This window comes from Vipera berus (assembly GCF_964194415.1).
Source record: "Vipera berus genome assembly, chromosome: 1".
NCBI lineage: Eukaryota > Metazoa > Chordata > Lepidosauria > Squamata > Viperidae > Vipera > Vipera berus.
The window spans coordinates 276898002-276912287 of NC_138202.1; the positions used below are offsets into that span (position 1 = coordinate 276898002).

Here is a 14286-nt window from a genome sequence, read left to right on the forward strand (position 1 = left end):
TAAATTACAGAATATTAATATCCCTTAATAGTCTGTTCAATTAATAGAAAGCTACTAGTTCTAAGCTTAACAGGGTGACTTGTTTAATTAATCAAAATAATTATATAAAATAAAATTGATTGCATCTTTTACATATTATCAAAAAGTCATATATCTTTTTCAGTATTTTTCATTTTCCTTTTCCCAATATTAATATTGGCTTTCCAAACTATAGCACTGACACATAATTAGTTAATAATAATTTTTGATGAAAATTTTCATTAATGATACTGAGATGACAATGAAAATGGTTGCATTCTAATATAGCTTTGCTCTAGAGGCTAGCCCAAACAATTTCCAGGGGTCACCATGCAGGTTTTGCAGAAAAAGGTTATACAGTTGGGTCTGCTTCACATTAACTGTTAACTTTTTCTTACCCGACTTAGTGGTACTAGATTGGGGACACCCAATAGGAAATCCAAGTTTGTGTGAACTACCTGGAAGCATGTTCCCCTATGCAACTCAAGCCCACTTCCCTCAAGGGAAGCAATGCAAACCCTTCATTTGGTGACTTCATTTCTGCTAACTCTAATCTCAGACTCTGCTCTCTGGGTATGTGAGCGCAATTCATGGAAAAACCAGAAACAATTGAGTTAAACAAACACTTGGCCATACTGGGCACAGATGTTGGATTTCATTGATTTGATGATTCTCTGGATGGAGAAAAAGAAGGTAAGTTGATGCAAAACTAAGTGCCTGCTAAAAGATTACTCTCAGTGTTCTTGGAAACATAGTGAGTGATGTTGGAAAGCATTGTTCGGCAGTATCTGGAGTGCTGTAAGTTGCTTGTCCCTGAACTAGACTATTTAAAGTGGCACCACAGATTCTAAATTTGAATCCCACAATAGCAGGAGGGCAGAACCTTTGACTGATGATCCAAATGAAGATCTCCTCTCCTTTCAGCTGGGATCTTCAGACTCTTCCCAGAGCAGGGCCCTTCATTAGTTTGAAATCATGCTCATGTTGTAAAATGCCCTGTTAAATATATCCTATCAGGTGGAAGATGGGAATGAAGTAGAGTTAGAAGCATCTAGGGATTAGTTGTAGTGGTGAACCCAATTCTACTCTTGAGGTAGTTCCAGAAAGTCCCCAGGATGTCTTGTCTATACTCATTGACAGTCTCTCGGATCCTGAAGTCCAGTCACCCAGTCATAAGCAGAGATGTGTAATAAAGATTCAACACCCAAGAGTAAAGCTGTATAGATTGATGAGACCTGCTAAGAAACAATGCTGCAGAAAAGCTAATGCTGAGTAAACTCCCACAGCTGTGTACTAGGTGGAGGCTTGGCATGGCTGATTTATCGATCTCACTCCTGGGGAGAAAACTCCAAGAACAACTTTTCAATCCTTAGCTCTGTTGTGTTTTTATGGTTGTTAGTATTCTAAATGCCAACCCCACCATTTCTCTTGTCTCGTCCTTTGGTTTTGTCACTTGTTTGGATTTCTGATCTTGACCTGTGCCAGGTCTTTTGATTATGTTTACAAATTGCCATCTTAAGATATCGGTAAAAGGTTCTGCATGACCTTTGCTTATCACTGGGCAGGCATCCAGCTTGCTATCTTGTTGGCTGGCAGCCAGCAGTATAGGCACAAGAAAAAAAGAAAGAAAGAAAATTTAAGAAGTCTTGAAAGGCAAACTTAACTATCCTTCTCCTTATTGCATGAGTCACAGAGTAATGGCTTACTTTCAGTACCACAGGTTTGTGACTCTGACCACACCTGCTGTAGAAATGTGTTCTCCAACACATTCTACTGAGCGAATGCAGACTTGGGAGGATGCAAAATCACATTCGCTCCTTTGAAGTCTCAAGAATGGTCCTTTTTTGAATTTCTTCTATATAGGAGGACCATCAATCACCATGGGTCCTACCACGATGGAGAAATTGTCCACTGGTGGAAGATGTCACTGATAGAACATTTTTTTGACCTAATGACTTGATAAAGAAAAAGGGGGAATAATAAGCTTATTTTTTTCTTTTTCTTTATAGTATCTGGACATAAAAATCACTGTGAAGGATTTTAAAGTATTGTACATCCTCCCTGACCATTCAGCCATGGCTTTCAGATTGGTTCTTTTGATCCTTAGTGAGCTGCTTTAATGTGTCTTTTTGTAGGAAATGATTAGCCTTTAATGCCCTGTTGAATGTTCAAAGTTATATTCATTATATTTAGGACACGTGCCTTTTGCCAGTGTGACAAGTCATCGATAACGGCATTAAATGATCCTGGGTAGGTTCTGATGAAGACTAAGGAAGAGACAGCTTTGCTATTCTTAGCATCATTAGCAAAACGTTTGTTATGGAATGACCCCATTTCATCTACCTTTTATGTGACAGTGGGGAAGCAACAACTTACAATTCCAAATAGAGACATTTGATTCCATTCTTTTGCTAATACTGAATTTCCCAATTTATTACAGTGAACCTAGGATCTTTTAAGTGTATGGTTATTTACCTTAGGTTTCATGCTACCTATTCTCCTGGAAATAGGCAATTGTAATTTGGTAAAACTTAAATCATGTTATTGTTTTACTTTTAATATGTATCTTTATACATTCCTATTTGTGTTGTCCAGTTAAGCTAAAGGAATGTTTGCAGTAGTTTGATTGTAATTCCAGATCTTTAGGGTCCCAGAAACCTGCAGAATATGGAAGCTAATCTGATTATTTCAGTAGCTGCAGGGAGGGCCTTCTCAGGGTACCGCCGGTTAAGGAATGCCGGCGGGTTACTCCCAGGGAAAGGGCGTTCTCTGTGGGCGCGCCGGCCCTATGGAACCAACTTCCCACGGAACTCAGGACTGCCCCCGACCTTCGCTCATTTCGCCGGGACTTGAAAACCTGGTTCTTCGAGCTGTTTGGCCCAGACTGAGGGGTTTTAATTTAATTTAATTTAATTGGGTTTTAGTTTAACTTCAGGGACTGTAATTTAATTAATACTTTTAATTGATTTTAATTTTGTATACTATGTATTTTAATTTCCCCTGTAAACCGCCCTGAGTCGTACGGGAATAGGGCGGTATATAAATTTAAATAATAAATAAATAAATAAATAAAAGTGGAGGAGAAAAAGCTATGTTTCTTTTTGTAACAACAAAATGGCAGAGATGTTGGGTAACACATTTTCCTATTTAAAGGAAATCCTAACTCACCCTTTTTTTCAAGCTGGTAGTACCAACAGTGGGCAATTGCTATTCTCTGAAACATATTGATGCACCCTATTGATACTTTAATTCATTTATTTTTTTCAGTGCAAGCTCAGGAAAAAGCATAACTACTACTGGGAGGCACTAACAGAACCAGCATATTTGGCCACCAACACTGAAGGACCTTTTCAGCTTTGGATCTTAACTGCAGCACATACCTCTTGGGGGAAAAAATGACTCAGATGATGATGAAAACTATTTAAATGCCAATTCAGACTGCTTGTGTCAGCATTATGCTTTCTGTGTTTGATAAGTTTACCAGCTGTTTCATATATCAAATCATCCTAATGGGCATTGATAAAAGAGAGTCACAGTTCATTACTTTCATATAAAGGATTGGGAGATATAGGCAGTATGCAGTCAGAATCACATTTGTAAGCATGAGATGAATGCAGTCATTTCTAGGACAGAGCCACAATATCTTATTTAAAGACATCAGGCTGGCAGATAATCTTTAGGATTCAAAATTTAATTTTTTTGCTAGCTGCCCTTGAATACCAAATTCTGCTGCTGATTTTCCTGCTCAAGTTATAAATTGTGGGAGTGGGAACACCGTATGGATTATAACCCTCTTTCTCTTTAGCTCACCTGGGGCTCCCTTGTTCTACATGTGGGGCTACCTCATCTTTTGAAGATGAGATGCTTCAAAGTGTTCTAATAGGATTTCTTGAGGTGTATAGTAACGTGTGTATGTGCTAGATCAGTGATGGCGAACCTTTTAGAGACCGAGTGCCCAAACCGCAACCCCAAACCCACTTGTGTATTGTCAGGTGCCGGGTGGGTGTGGCCCATTGGGTGGGTGTGACCCATTTGGTGGGTGTGGCCTATTGGGTGGGTGTGGCCCATTGGGTGGGTGTGGCCCATTGGGTGGGTGTGGCTGTGGTGGTAATGGCAGACTGGGTGGGACTAAAAAGTTCAATCAATTCCAACTTTGCGAGATCTTTTTTTTTCCTGCAAAAAGTTGAAATTGATTGATTGATTGATTGAACCTTTTTTTTTTGCACACGGCGACGGAGGCCTAAAGCAAAAAGGTCTTATAAAACCCAGCTGAAGGCCTAGGACTGGGACGACGGCACGTGTGCCCACAGACAGGGCTGTGTGTGCTACTTGTGGCACACGTGCTATAGGTTCGCCACCACGGTGCTAGATGCATACAGTTCTGATCTGAAGAAGGAAAGATCTTTAGGAATGCCATATGATCTCCTGCCATGGACAAGAAGACCTACAGGATCCCTTCCAGTGGTGAGATTCAGCCAGTTCGCACATTTCAGCAGAACTAGTAGCTAATTTTTTTGTTGCCCAGGCATTCACACAGAGAACAAGTTGTTCCCTTCCAACCCTCTTCTATGTTTTATGTTCTGGGGAGTCACTTAACACCTCTGAACTATGTAGCCCTTTTCATATGGTGAGGGGCAACTATACAAGTCTGTAAACAGCATTAATGATGAGATAATCATAATATAATTGCAATTCTTACCGAAGGGCTGTTGCCCGAAAACTGGGGCAGAGGACACTGGGCTGACCTTTCCCACTCCCAGTAGTGATCTTTACAGTAACTCACATTGTGAACCAGCAGACTCTGATTGGTTTGACCACGGATAAGATGACTAGAAAAAAATAACAAAGTTAAACAGTATTTTATAGTTAAATCTCACTTTCGTGGTTGTCAAAAAAGCCTTTCTACAGTTTAAAACATCAGGAACATTTGAGACAGGTCTCTATAAAAGTCTTAGCCTTTCTAATAGTGCTTTTCCCTCCAATAATATTATATTTTGCTATGGTAGATGATGATGCATAGATGATGCACAGATGATGATGCATAGATGATGATACAATTCTATGGGGCAGATCTCTCCACTTCTTCCAATCTTGCAGTACTTCCTTGAGTTTTTCGATGATCTGGCTGCTGTCAGTTCTGATGGTATTCAGCCACCATGTTCTTTGATGGTGACTTGGCAGACACCAGACATCATATATAATGTATTCAGGTAGATTAGTTCAGAAGAAAAGAGAGATGAGACTGATGGGTGGCTGTCCTAGCTTCCTTTAAATTAAGCTTTGAGCTTTGGTCTCAGAATTAGTCTATAAGTCCCAGTTGGCGATCTTGTATTTTGGACATTCAAAATAATATTTTGCTGTGTAACTATTATATATATGTATACATACTTACCCCATCCCATGAACTACCAGGCCAGCGAAGAAAACAACGAATAAGTGATGGGTATACCAGAACACCTCATAGAAGGACCTTCTAATGGTTTCAGTAGACGAGGTCATTATCAGAATTAGCGACACAGTAATTAGGAATCCTGTCACTCCAGCTATGGTTCTCAGGATTTCAGCTAATGTATTCTAAATGGAAAGTGGTTTATAGGAATTAATAGTGTAATAAAAATATTAATTTAATTTAATTGACCCAGGGCATTGATATTAAAACCTATTTTCTATGTAATACTAAAAACCTATCAGTAACAAGGGGTGCAGTTCCTGTGTTTTTGTGAAACAGTAAGAGGAAGCAAGCCTGTCTTAGCAGTCCCTATTATACTATAGTTGGGTATTCTGAAGGAAATAGATGATTCGAACAAGATTTAATGAAGCAGGCATTAATGATGGGGAAAGCATAGCATTATAGAATAAAGCAATATAGGGTAATAGGCATGGTTCTATATTCTTCCAGAAGAGGAATATAGAATATGCTAGAAGGAAGCATGTCCTTCTATAGCATCTATAGAATTTAATCAATTTTTTTTTTGGCTATGCTGTATAGTGATTGGATTCTACTGTCTTAAACCCTATTTTTACAGCAATTACAATCAGGGAAAAATCTTGTAGATAATATAAATGAATATTTAATTGTTTAAAGTTTGTGGCTGCCCATTGGAACTTACTCACTGGTAATTTAGGATAACAGCCTAAATTATTTTACTGGCAATAATAACTGTACATTTGTACTGGTTTTAGAACAATGACAAATGATTATTGAACATGAAGATTGCCATGGTATCATCATCTCCCTCCCATTCCCCATCTCACATCAAAGTTATGTCACCATGGGTTTCAAGAGAATATGGTATAGAACAGGGGTAGGCAACCTCGGCTCTTTTATGACTCATGGACTTCAACTCCCAGAACTCCTGAGTCAGCTGACTCAGGAATTCTGGGAGTTGAAGTCCATGAGTCATAAAAGAGCCGAGGTTGCCTACCCCTGATATAGAAATTATCAACAACTAATATCAATGGGCAATTCAAAATCTTTTATTTTTGTATTCTTATGCATAATTGATTACTACTGTATATCCCTGCAAAATGACCCTCACTTGATTCCCCATTTTATGTATTCTTTTTCATTTCTCTGCTCCCAACATTTTTATTTTAATTTCGGATATGCATTGAACTGTATTTTGTGAGTACAGTACAGGAAACTTTCTGATGAATGAAAGCTAATCAACCACAAGACTAACATCAAAACCAACCTACTGTGTCATAGCTTCTGATGGGGTTCAAGTAACTTTCATTCGGGCTTCCACCAATGCCAGATAGTTTATTCCGCAAGTCTCCTGCTTGTTTTGAATGGCTGAGATGAAATTGTTCTATATTGACCAAATGTGCAATGATGTGAATAGCTATGAAAATAGGTTTTTAGAAAGTAAACATTATGATGTGTTATTACTGGAATAAGGCAGACATCAATTTAGGAGGGACTATCTTCCTGCCATAGTCAATCAGTACATTTGATAAAGTTTTCTTTCCTTGACTAAGAGATAACACATAGGTTTATTCGTTATTGCCGAATGGAAGCATTATTCATTTATCCTTGTAATGCAAAATGCTGCCATGATTTTTCCTGTTCCTAATTCTAACCTCTATCCTGCCTCTATTACATGTATTTCTCTGTGTGTGTGTATACACACATACATACACATGATAGTCACGATAGGCAAGGCATTGGCTATTTCTTTGGCTTTGCTGCTTTACAGCTTTAACATATTATTTGCCAGCATGGAAAATATTCACCAATACTGTTATTATTATTTTGTTTCTAGTTACTTTATATTTTATTATAATGGAAAGATTTTATATAAGCTGCAATTACAAGTCATTAGCTATCTGATCAGTAAGCAAAGAAAGAATGAAGCAAGAATTAAGTTTTGTTATTTGGTATTACTTTGTGTTTATCCTCGGTAAAACACATACAACTGTCATAGAATTAGCATTTGAGAGAGAAAAAATAGGAATTACAACATGAAGGTCTTGGATAGTAGTTAGACTGGCTTGTCACTTTCTAATTAACCACTTTACTATTCCCCATTTTATCACTCACTTGTCAATTTACAGGTAAACCTCAACTTATGACTGTTATGGAACCTAACCATCAAGGTTGTAAGTCATGACAGTTATAAAATGGGTCACCCAAGTTCTGACCTGATTTTACAATCTTTTTTGTGATGGTCATTAAGCAAAACAATGGTCGTACATTGAGGAATACTTGTACATTGTTGTAAATAGGAGGAGCTCAGATGTAGAAGATTCAAATCTTGTTCCCCAGAAACGTTCTAGAGCTTCACATTCTAGTTTCACCCTTATGTCACTCTCTGCTGTCACCCCTCTCCCACTTGGCATCCTTTCGCTGTCCATGGTGTTTTAGACTGATCAAAACGCTACAACTTGTGCTGCTTTACTGGTGATTGAAATGGAAAGGATGAACATGGAGATAGAGCCAGGTTTTTAAGACCCTCCTAAGGGACGCTAGGATCATGGCCATGTGGCATCAGGAGGGATAGTTGTGCAAAGAGCCAGCATGTCTCCTGGGTGCCATGACATTCTTTTACTGATGGGTCCCAGAGCATGTCAACCCTGGTTATTTGGGTTCTAAAAGACTTAATGTAAAATTATGGGTAAATAAGCGTGTAGACCCTATAACTATCATGGGCTCTTTCTTTCATTCCTCTGGGATACACCTCAGGTAAGATTTTTAAATAAAAAATGGGTTATTCCATATCAGTCCTTATTAAAAAAAAGTGATACGTACTGAAATGTATTCCCGCTTTATGAATAACTTTCATGCCTAACCTCTTAAACTTAAATTGCAAAGCGCAGTCAACGCAGTTTGGTGGACTTTTACTTTGTTACAAGAGAAAACTAAAATAAGTCAAATTAATGGATTTCTATTCCTGGAATGAGTTCTTAATTAAGAAAAAGAAATGTGTGCACATTTTTCAGGAATGTATTCATATGATGAAAGCAAATTGATAAATTGCTGTCCATGATAAAGAAGCATCTCATTGTATTGCTTTGTGACATATTCTGAATTCCATACTCTTTTGAGGTTTTCAGCAAAACAAAGAACAAAAAATCAGCTCATTGATTGTGATAGGAATTATGCCATATTAGATTCAAGAAACATCAGCACCTGTTTGGTAAAATGACTGAACCATTCATCTTATTGTTTAAATGTTCCGTATGATCTGTGAACAAAGATAGTAAAGGTAGGCAAAGTGGAGACAAATTAAAGCATATCAGGCAGAGAAGGTGGGAAATAGAAAGAATATTTTTCTCCTAAGATTCCTATAATGTTAGAATTAGGCATTATCAACTGAAAGTGAATGCAGAACTGATCCAGAACTGATCAAACAAAAGATTTGAAATTTTTTATATTGCATGATTTGTTCGAGATGGTGGTGTCATCGGATGCAGATAACCACCAATTTAGATGGCTTTAAAAAGTTCTGGACAAAACCAAGGAGGATTGGCTTATCAATGGCTTTTAGCCATTGATACAATTTACTCCTTTTTAAGACAAAGATAATACACTGACTCACCATTTAGTTCTATCAACCAGGTCATTACGCAAGATGCTCATGAAGTAAACATGAGAGAGACACAGAGAGAGATACAGCAAAGACTATTTGCTGCTGTCGCTTTCAGATACATTTCTCTCGTACAATTACACCAGTGTTACTCTCACTCAGGCATGCATTGTACACGGGGATATGAAATTTGGTTGTAAATGCACGCATTGGTTGGAAAATGATTTTTTTTAGTTACCATTTATTACCATCATATTTGCAAATGGTTGCTAACCGAGATAGTTGCTAAAATATATCTTAAACACCAGCTGCTAGAGAACAATCATTGAAGACTAATGTCCTCCCATCTATATTTGTGAATTTCCTGAATATACCTGGTTGGCCATGATATAATACCAGAATGTTAGACAAAGTGGATCAACGGCCTAATGTTGCATTGTCTCTGTGGTATGGTATCTTTGTTGTATTGTATTTCTGCTGGAAAATAAAGCAAATAAAATCTACATGTGCACTATACAAAAGGAACAAATATTCCTATTTCAGTTAAAGCTAGAAATAGAAATGTAAAAGAATGGTGGTAATAAGGATTGTATAGGTTCCCATTTTCAAAGCAACTGAATTAAATCCAACTCCACTAAAGCTAGGAGACGCTTAAGAAATCACAACAAAAGTCATTGCAGTAGGATATCCTTTATGCTAACTCCAGGGATGGCAATTGACCAGGGCCCCAATTTGTAGGAAGGGAGCTAATGTTGTCATACTCTCAGTGAAGAAAAAAGAAAACCTTATATGAAGATAAAATTTCCATCATAAAGATATACTATATGATCAGAATTTAACTTTTTGTTGTTTACTTTAGATTTTAGTAATGGTACCTTTATGGCTAGATCACAGGCTGACAAAATTTAGAATCAAACCAGCTACATCAGCTTAATAGGTTATAAAAATATTTCTGTGAGAATCTCAATGATGCTCTAGTACAGAACTTGGGGAAAAAAATTAAGACCACCACTAAGTCCAACTGAAAATAAGTATAGGATTATATTTCTAAAATCTAAGTTTTTTCCCCACAGTTAACTTCCACTGATCCATAATAATTGAGCATTGGGAGGTACATGGAATTACTCAAGCATGTGGCTAATATGCTGAATTTGTATGATCCCGGATAGAAACAAGTAATATTGCAGGCAACATGTTTTCAAACTTACTTGCATTTACAGCTACTCCATAGGCAATCATCTTGTGAAATGTGATATTTTTATCCAGTTGTCTCCTCAATATTGTTCTGCAACACTTGATGAAAACAAAGATGTATTTTAAATCATGTTTATTTCATTTACATGACTCTGAGCTTGAATTTAGTAACTGTGGTGTTCATTCCTCTCCTCCTTCCCATAATTCATGAGACAAAAATGAGATTAGAGGTTTTTCAATCTAAAATAGAGTTTCTGTCCACACAATTATTTAAGCAAGGTGCATAATCCATAGTATGAAGCTGACTTGGTCGGGAACTGTAAATGTGGATAAATCAGTTTATCCATTTTTTTTTTGTAATCTTCAGCTGATAAAAATGGAAACAAAAATATACAACCACTTCAAAAAGACAGAATAAAGAGAGAGGAAAGTCCATAGCTTAACAAGGCTCACACATCCTTGGTAAATGATGATAATACATAGCTTACTAAATTTTATATGTATCATATGAATGTAGCCTACAACTCAAGAGGTTAAATATTAAGTTAATCCTTTAGTTGCAGCACCAAAATATAACTTGTTTGCATACTGAAAAAGCAACAGTTTTGTTGGTTAAAATTTTATTGGAAAAAGTATAAATCTTTCTATTATGGAAAAAAGATTTTTCCATGTATTTAATTGATATAGGCTACAGCTGTTTTTCTTTAAAACTTTTTTTTAAAAAGCACAGAGACATATTTTTCTGCATCAGAAGGCAGAAAAATATATTTATTGTACCGTTGTGTTACAAAAGGCTATCTTTTTTAACAGTCCATTTTATTTCTAAATGTCTTAAACGATTTCCTATCTGCAGATTTTTTTTTCCAAAATTCGTCCGTTTCATAATTAGCACCTACTTTATACTGGCAAATATGCAGTTTCTGCATTACATTGTTTAACCAGTTCGAAATAAGAGATCACAGCTTTTTCCAAAGAATTATGTGAATGATAATAATGAAAGGTTGCTGTGAATTCTCTGCTATACAATTGCCTTACATACTAGCATCGCAGCCTTTTGTTGTGAACCACAAGAATTAACTAGGTTGAAGATATGGTGCAAACAAGTCCACATGGTCATTATTCATTTAGGCAAGATCACCCTATTTCAGGCATCACATTTATGAATGTTATAAGGCACAATGAAACAATAAACTCAGACAAGATATAAATCACAATGAGATAATTTCTTTGTGACTCTTGTCTGGTGAATTGGCTCTTTTCCATAAGGAGAAGTGATAGTATACAGTATCTAACAGATGCATTCATACATCTTTTTCTCCTTGTTTTATTCCATCAACAAGCAAGTAACATTGACTAAGTTTATTATGTACTATGTTAATCAAAGTCTATCCAGAATTGTCTTTCCAACAATGCAGGAATTTCCTCATTCCATGGAACAAACTGAGATCCAAAGGAAACTGCCCATGAAAGAAGGGAGACCTAATTTTTGCCAGTTCTAATTTTTGCCAGTTCTTGGAACTTTACTGTACTTCATGATTCAAAGCACTTTTTAGTGAACATAGGAAGTTGTCATGGTAAAAAAGAGACAGCTGAAACATCTTCTCTCTGGTGGGAACACCTCTCGACTAAGCCAATATTATGCATCAACTCCGTTATAATGTGTGTTTCAATAAACTTTTATTTATTGCATTTATTCCCCCCTTTTCTCTAAGAGGCTAAAGGTGGATCACTTAGAAGGTCTTCAGATGTTGTGCCCACAGTAACCCCTCTCTGAGATTGGTTGGGATCAGAGAGAGGACTGGCCCAAAGCCACCTTTTGCACTCCTGCTCCAGAGATATTTACTTACCAGCATCTGCTTACCAACGTAATCCATTTACAATTAAATCTTACAGATTATCTTCTTCTTGAACAAGAAAGGGCATTTCTAGTACACAATCTGAAATTATACTAAAATGTTGAACCATGGCAGTAAGAGTTAAAAAGACAACGGATGGACTACCGCCATCACTAAACATTACTTACAAAACTTCCCCGTAGGAAGGAGATGAGGTTCCTGCTGACTGGCAGGAGGATCAGCAAGCAGTTGAAGTTGAGGCAAGTAGCAGAAGCTCTTGCCCATGCAAGTGCAGACTAGGTATCAGGAGAACAAAACTGTTACTTAGGTGAAACTAAGAATTTCACACGCTAAAGCAATCAAATCATTATTATTATTTTTCTTTATTTCTGAAGGTATAATTCCTAAGCTGACCTTGGGTAAAATGATTGGTATAATCTAAGTCAGCGTTTCCCAACCTTAGGAACTTGAAGATGTGTGGACTTCAACTCCCAGAATTCCCCAGCCAGCTATGCTGGCTGGGGAATTCTGGGAGTTGAAGTCCACGCATCTTCAAGTTCCTAAGGTTGGAAAACACTGATCTAAGTGAAAGACAGAGACAAAGACATTCAGTCTTAAATAGCACAGCAACCTTTTTTTTTTAAAGGTTGGCCAACTATTCGGTATCAGCAAAATATCTTGTAGTCATGTTTCTGACCTTAAGGCCTACTGCACGGCAACTAAGTTCAGAGATATCAAATAAGGTAATAAATTATGCTTATGATGGTCAAACAAATAATCCTACTTTAGCAACATTGTGTGAAGGCCTAGCTCTCTGGAGAAGGCTCTAAGCCTTTTAAGTCTAAGGTATAAAAAAAGGAAAGGAAGAGAACAAGCCAGCAGCAAAGTGGAAAGCTTTAGGTGCTCAGATTTACTAGTACTGTTGGAAGACCTAAAAGTATCACGTTAGGGACAGATCACCACGGAGAAAATCTATCTCTGCTGTTACTAAGGCAGGATAAGTGGCCTCTGCAGCAAGGGAAGAAGACAAAATAGTAGGTTCATTTAAGAAGTATTGAGGTGGGGAATGAAGAGTTTGTAGATAATGGATAGACTGTGTTTTTTATTCCCCGCCCCATACCTTAAAACATGCATTGCATGACCCATTAGAAACTACATATTTTTAAAGGGTGACAGGTGCATAAAGGGAAATAATTTTAAAATAAATTTCTTGACAACTTTAAGGTATGTGTGGATTTCAACTCCCAAAAGTCCTCAGCCAGCATGCTGGGAGTTGGACAAACAAAGTTACCAGGTTTGAGAAATACTGGTCTAAGTAAAGAGATAGGTGTATACAGAAGCAAAGATGTGGTGGAAAGTTGGGCAAATGAGCGGATTGGGTTGGCATAACAAAACAGATGGAGAGATAAGTAAAAGATGCAGAAGGTATTTCAGAAGAATTTTACTCACACCCAACATAACACGTGTGTAGAGGTAGGCATCCTCGTATTCATACCAGAAGAATGTGACAATGAACAAGTAGACGTTCATCCCCAACCACAATAACTAGAACAGAGAAGTTTTCGCTAGTTGATTTCAAATATTTATTTACGTTCATTGGTTTAGAAATGTCTCCCTTAGTGCTTTGAGAAATTCACAAATGGCTATGTGAAAAAACAAAACAGAAAATCCAGCTTCATCTTCTCCATGGCCTCCCTTTTCCATTTTACAAATCCAGGAGGTGAATAACAGATATCAGGACTGCACTTTATTTACCACCATAACTTTTACACTAGAGAAAACCATGCTGAACCTGAAAAATGTAGCAAAAATTCAAGAACTCCCCTCCAAACACCAGCGATTTATCAGAACCAGTAGCTTGATTATGAAATACTTACAACAAGCAGAACTGACAAACTTTCATTCAAAATCCAAATCCCCATCTTGATTTTCTTTGTTCTGTGCTAGCAGAGAGAGATTTGGTCTTTCCTTGTAATGCCAACTTAGTCCTCTGGATCTTCCCTGCACAGCATATTCAGCACTGGAGCTGCAACCTAGGAATAAATGAAGAGCTTTCTACAGATGTCAATCTCCAAGGGGAAGTGACTTTGTGATTTGTGAAATGAACAGGCAATATATCACATGTATTCTAATCAATGAAGCTTCCCCTTTCCCCCAGTCATCTACACAACTGCAAATAACAACTTTAGAGATGCCCTGGAGTTCTTCTT

General features: G+C 37.3%; 1 protein-coding gene across 1 annotated transcript in view; it reads right to left on the reverse strand.

The window, feature by feature from the left end:
• Positions 1 to 13998, reverse strand: part of NOX3 (NADPH oxidase 3) — a gene marked incomplete at both ends in the record, with an annotated part of 32991 nt that extends 18993 nt beyond the window's left edge. The window contains 7 exons of the mRNA XM_081314278.1: positions 4718 to 4847; positions 5411 to 5592; positions 6718 to 6863; positions 10256 to 10340; positions 12265 to 12372; positions 13526 to 13621; positions 13954 to 13998. Of these exons, the coding sequence (XP_081170404.1) occupies positions 4718 to 4847; positions 5411 to 5592; positions 6718 to 6863; positions 10256 to 10340; positions 12265 to 12372; positions 13526 to 13621; positions 13954 to 13998 (792 nt within the window). The remainder of the gene's footprint in view (positions 1 to 4717; positions 4848 to 5410; positions 5593 to 6717; positions 6864 to 10255; positions 10341 to 12264; positions 12373 to 13525; positions 13622 to 13953) is intronic.
• Positions 13999 to 14286: the final 288 nt, after the last annotated feature.